This window comes from Medicago truncatula, chromosome 8 (genome assembly GCF_003473485.1).
Source record: "Medicago truncatula cultivar Jemalong A17 chromosome 8, MtrunA17r5.0-ANR, whole genome shotgun sequence".
Taxonomy (NCBI): Eukaryota; Viridiplantae; Streptophyta; class Magnoliopsida; order Fabales; family Fabaceae; genus Medicago; species Medicago truncatula.
The window spans coordinates 475,715-481,822 of record NC_053049.1 but is presented as its reverse complement, the minus strand read 5'-3'; the positions used below and the strand labels follow the sequence as shown (position 1 = coordinate 481,822).

The 6,108-nt window shown below is 36.2% G+C and overlaps 1 protein-coding gene across 1 annotated transcript; it reads left to right on the top strand.

Moving 5' to 3' along the window:
• Positions 1–308: 308 nt before the first annotated feature.
• Positions 309–5,752, top strand: LOC11436580 (chaperone protein dnaJ 3). Its single transcript, XM_003626682.4, has 8 exons — positions 309–561; positions 1,469–1,642; positions 2,970–3,138; positions 3,241–3,382; positions 4,224–4,357; positions 4,438–4,580; positions 4,771–4,969; positions 5,055–5,752. The coding sequence occupies exons 2-8, from the start codon at positions 1,490–1,492 to the stop codon at positions 5,384–5,386; spliced, it is 1,272 nt and encodes a 423-aa protein (XP_003626730.1). The 5' UTR covers positions 309–561; positions 1,469–1,489; the 3' UTR covers positions 5,387–5,752.
• Positions 5,753–6,108: the final 356 nt, after the last annotated feature.

Sequence of the window (6,108 nt, the reverse complement as noted above, 5' to 3'; positions counted from 1 at the left end):
TAATAGCAGTTTTCACCCCCTAATTTTCACGAAGTTGCGATTTTAGACCCCTGAGAAAAAAATTACAAAACCGCCCATAAGTTTTGCACTTGTAGCAATTTTGGCCTCCAAGGCCGATTTTGACTCGGACTACGCTGACGTGGCACGCTAAATGAGATGCCATGTATTTTTTTAGAGGGCTAAAATCACAACGTCGTAAAAGTGAGGGGACGAAAACTGCTATTAAGCTAAAAAACAATGATAGGAAGTTTTGTTAAGGAACGCCGCCAAACATGACCACATCACAAACACAAGCTCCTTATCAAAACCCAATCCCAAACAAGTCCTTCACAACAAAGCAAATCCTGTCACTTCACTTTACATAGCACATAATATTGCTGTTTAGTTATCACAACTAAAAGGGAGTGCAAATAACAACTTCGCTAACTACAAAACCAATTCACACTCTCACTCTTACTTTCTCTCTCTTTCTTTTTCTCTCTTCGAGGGTTTCGTTTTTTTTCCCTTGAAGAAGAAGAAGAACAACAACATCCACAACACCAACGTACGAAATTCTGTTGGGTATGTTCTTTCTCTATCCTATTCTTTCTATTTGATTTCTAGGGTTCAGATCTGTTTCGATTGAATTAGGGTTTTGATCAATTTTTTCAATCTCCGTGTTCCTTAGATCCCAAATTTTATCATCCATTCAATTAGGGTTTAGATCAATTTTGATCCTTTCATAATTTTTTTACTTAAAGTTTCAAAATTTTGTTGGTTTTCTGATAGGGTTTCGATTTTATATTGAATTTTAGGTTTTAGATGATAAAAATAATATTTTGCACCAAAAGTTGTAATTTTATTTTCTGGGGAAAGAGTAGTAATTGTTACTTAATCGTGTGTTGATGTTTTTTTTTTTTTTTTTTTTTTAATTCAGTCTTGTTTATAGTTATAATGGTATTGAAATTAGCTTGGGTAGATTTTGTTGTATGAAATTTGTTAAATATGTAGTATATTGTGCTTGATTTGAGCTGGTAAAACTGTAACTCGTAGTCGCAATGCATGCTAATGAGTGACATAATTGAATGTAATCACATGTTGACGGTGGTGAAGTGTGCTTCGAGTGGGTGGTAGTGAAGGAGAGTTTGCGAGAGGGAGGAAGAGATGATTGAATTTAACCTGGGTAGATATTTTGGATGAAAATTGTGAACCATGTAGTATATTGTGCATGATTTGAGCTGGTTCGCCTGTAATTTGTTAGTTTCAATGGAGTTTACGGTTGTGGAGTGTTGTTCTTTTTGTGTAGGATACATTTATCAGTTCTGATAGATTCTCATGTAATGTTAGTATGTGAGATGCTCTGTGCTTGATTCGGAAAAATTCACATTATAAAGTTTTTGGTTGTAGATTTCTTTTATTTGAAATTTTATAATCCCTTATTTTTTGTATTTTATTTGTAAGTTTATAATTCCTTCTTGTTTTTGTGTAGTGTTTTTAAGGTGTATCAATCATGTTTGGGCGCGGACCAACAAGGAAGAGTGATAACACCAAATATTACGATATTCTTGGTGTTTCAAAAAGTGCTAGTGAAGATGAAATCAAGAAAGCCTATAGAAAGGCAGCGATGAAGAACCATCCAGATAAGGGTGGGGATCCTGAGAAGGTTAGCCTCATGGTTACTGCTATTTTGTTGCATTTTCATTATACTATGCAATGTGAATACCCTGCTATTATGGTCCTTGTTTGTTTGCATTCTGACTATATAATTTAATTAAACTTAATATATATTGGTTATTTTGCCTCTAACTCTGCTAATAAAGTTAGAATATAGTGCAAATGAAGAAAATAATTTTATGGACAATTGGAAACCGTAGTGGCTGCGGCTGCACTTAAATGAAGCCTTGACAAACCGAAAAAGACTCCCTCTTTTCGTACAACCAAAAACCCATGTGTCTGAAAGCCCTAACACTGCACCTCTTGCATCTGCAACTTTTGCTTATCCTTCTCTTGTGCAGCCTCTCTACTTCAACTTCTCCTAAAAATATTGTTTTACGGGTAGGTGGCAGCAATGCTCTGCAGTCCGCCACTGGCTACTTGAGGGATAATTCAATCTTACTGTGGCATGCAGATGGCTTGAGCGTGCTATGTGTTGGTTTTTTGTTTTGTGACTTTTTTATATATGAAATATGTTATTCAATTTTGATGTTCTTATGCATACCAAGGTTGTTAAGAGCGCGATCTAGATCGTGAGATCTTAAGATCCTGCGCGTTTTTCTCTCTCCACCGTGCCGGAGCGGCACGAAAATCGTTGAAGAGGCCGGAGCGGTGAGCGCACAGAGGAAGATCTTGGAATCGTAGGAGCAGCGCTTTATCCCGTGCTGGTTTCACACTTTTTAACCCGGGTCGCAAATCTTGACCCAGAACAACCCGCACCTTTACAGCCCAGTTTCACATGTTTTGACTCGGAATTCAATCCGTTTTTCATGGCAAGAGAAGGAATAGATTGTAGCGTACACTTACTTTGGGACTCGTGAGATTTCTCCTCAATTTGGGAAGTTCTCATCCTATTTTTGGGACTCGTATTTTTATTTTTTTGGTTTCAAGGTATTTTTTTTTTAATTCCCTTCTTCCAATCAAAGGTTATCCGATCTTTGCATTTATCATCCCGTGGTTGGTGAGAATTAATAAAAAATTCTATAATTTATGTTTTTGACTTTGGTCAAACTCATCTTTATGATTGAATTAATTAAAAAATGATGGTCAAGTTATTTTTCTTAGCTATTCCTATAATTTTGTCTGTTTGGTGAGATCTTACGATTCTAGTTACGATCTTACGATTTACGCTTTTTTTACGCCCAAACGATCTTTGGTTGAATCCCGAATTTGACAACCATGATGCATACTTCCGTGGTTGAAGAACTGCATAATGTTCCTTTTGTTGCTGACCTTGTTTTTGTTGTTTCAATCCTAATATATTGTTTCTATATCAGTTCAAGGAGTTGGGCCAAGCATATGAAGTGTTGAGCGATCCTGAAAAGAAAGAACTGTATGATCAATATGGTGAAGATGCCCTTAAAGAAGGAATGGGGGGAGGAGCAGGAAGCTCATTTCATAATCCATTTGATATTTTCGAATCATTTTTTGGTGCAGGCTTTGGTGGTGAGGCTCTCACATTTTACATTCATGTTATTTTATTTTCACTTCTAAATCATCTTTCATTCTTGCAATATTGATCATTGGCCTATTTCTATTTGCTCTTAGGTGGTGGTCCTTCACGCGCAAGAAGACAGAAGCAAGGAGAAGATGTGGTGCATTCTATAAAGGTTTCCTTGGAGGATGTGTATAACGGCACTACAAAGAAGCTATCACTTTCTAGGAATGCACTGTGCTCAAAATGTAAAGGGTACGGTCTTATCCATGCTTAAATGTTCTGTACTCTAGATTCTTTTTAAATAGAAGTTTTAACATCCAATCTACGTACCGCTTTAGAATGCAATGCACCTTATGCTACTTCAAGTTTATGTTTAGGATCTCCATGTTTAGATTTGGTAGCTCTATTTCCCTACCCTGCTTCTCTATGAAAGGAAAGAGCACATGACAAGTATATGTGTACGGACCACACATTGTAACCGGAGCTAAAAAATAGTGTTAGTCTTAATAATTTATCAGAAAATGTCTGTATGTTTAAAATTAACTTGGTTTCTCGTTTAACTTGCACATCACTATTCATGCCTTTAATGATGTAGATTTCTCCTAATAGGATGAAGATTATGTTTCAGTCCATGATAGAGCTTCCATTGTTTCTCCAATCCATGTAAACAGATCTTATGTTGGACCCAAACCAATGGTGTTTGAGTGAACCGAAAGTTTTAATATAAACCATATTTTACCTTGAATTTGACTCCCTTTAAAGTGTGTAAGGTGGGAAAATCTTGAGTTGTTATTTCAATGAACTCATGATTTGTTGTGATGATGGGCATGCGATATTCTTCTCTGGTTTGTTTTTAAATGGTTGTTGAATACTCAATTTACACTCTAAAGCTAGTTAGTTGCTCACCGTAGGGAAGTCGAATCTTTTTGTGGTGACACACGTCACAGTCTTGTTTTAATTGCTTGGTTATTTCACGATTTGCAGTACTTGTTATTTCAATTTAGCAATCCTTTAACTTGGTAGGGATTTATTGTCAATATTTAACAACTAAGCAGAAATAAGAATAGTCTGTTCGCAATTTTTAATTTATCAGGAAAGGTTCAAAAAGTGGAACAGCTGGAAGGTGTTTTGGATGCCAGGGCACAGGTATGAAGATTACCAGAAGGCAAATTGGACTGGGCATGATTCAACAAATGCAACACGTCTGTCCTGACTGCAAAGGAACAGGTAATGGAAATTTCATTTTCCATATTTGTTAAGCTGCTTCTGTGTTGTTTTGTCCAGCAGCTCATGCTTCATTGTTGCAGGCGAGGTCATTAGTGAGAGAGATAGATGCCCTCAATGCAAGGGAAACAAGATTACTCAAGAAAAGAAGGTGCTGGAGGTGCATGTGGAAAAGGGGATGCAGCAGGGTCACAAGATTGTATTCGAAGGACAAGCTGATGAAGCTGTAAGTAGAAATTATTACTTTTTTCCTGTTAGGGATTGTGGTTTATAATTTAGTGTACTTACTATGTTAATACTTAGTAAAGATGGCCAGAAGTTGATGATTTTGAGTCTCCACGGTTTGCCAGAAGTTGATGATTTTGTGTCTTCACGGTTTATTTCTTAAGTTGATTATTCAACTTTACATTATGCAGCCTGACACAATCACAGGAGACATAGTTTTTGTCTTGCAAGTAAAGGGACATCCGAAGTTTCGGAGGGAGCGTGATGACCTCCACATTGAACACAATTTGAGCTTAACTGAGGCTCTCTGTGGCTTCCAGTTTAATGTCACACATCTTGATGGAAGGCAACTATTGGTCAAATCAAACCCTGGCGAAGTCATCAAGCCAGGTACTATTTTATTTTTTTGGAATACATTTAATTAGAATTCAATTATTTCATTTCTGATTTTATGAACGTTCATGTTACTTTGTAGGTCAACATAAAGCTATAAATGATGAGGGAATGCCACAACACGGTAGGCCATTCATGAAAGGACGCCTATACATCAAGTTTAGTGTTGATTTCCCAGATTCGGGTTTTCTTTCCCCTAGCCAAAGCCTGGAATTAGAAAAGATATTACCTCAAAAGACAAGCAAGAACTTGTCCCAAAAGGAGGTAGATGATTGTGAGGAGACCACCCTGCATGATGTCAATATTGCAGAGGAGATGAGTCGAAAGAAGCAACAATACCGCGAGGCATATGATGACGATGATGATGAAGATGATGAGCACTCGCAGCCTCGGGTGCAATGCGCTCAACAGTAGTTCAATTTATGATAAAAGTATTCAACTAAAATGTTCTCCATGAGTATTTTCTGTTCTCATAATGCAGTTATATAACTGCCTCGTAGTTTACCTTAGGATTCATTTGCCAATGTTACTTTATTTACAGTTACTGTTTGATTTAAGTTATGCTGTAATATTTATTTAGTATATGAAAATTAAATGCTTCATGGTGCTATAAGGTGTGCAATGATCATTGAATTTCATAGTTGCACGCCACCTATGCTATTTGGTTCTTGGCTTTGATGATATCCATGAAGAAATATTTTCAAATTTGGTGGAATGAAATCCATGAAGAAATATTTTCAAATTTGGTGGAAGAATGATTTGTAGTAAATCTTCAATTTACTTTCGATCCCTCAATTTGTTAAGCTCTGTCAATTAAGCATTTTATTTTGTATAATTACCTGCTTTTCTGATGACGGCTTGGAGCCACTTTAATTCTTTATATATATAAGGATAGTATTGTATTTGGATACAATATTGGATATTTGTATCAACTAAAACTATACAAGGTCCCAGATTTGATATTTATGAGTGAAAAAAGTATGATTGAGAGGAGAAACCTTATTAAATATGGTTGGTTAGCTAGGTTTTCGTACCCAAAATCGTGAAAACTTTAGTTTTTGAGAGCCTTGCTTTACTCAACTAGCCTAAACCTTTTTATTTTTATTTTTATAGTATACTACTCTTTGGAATATTTC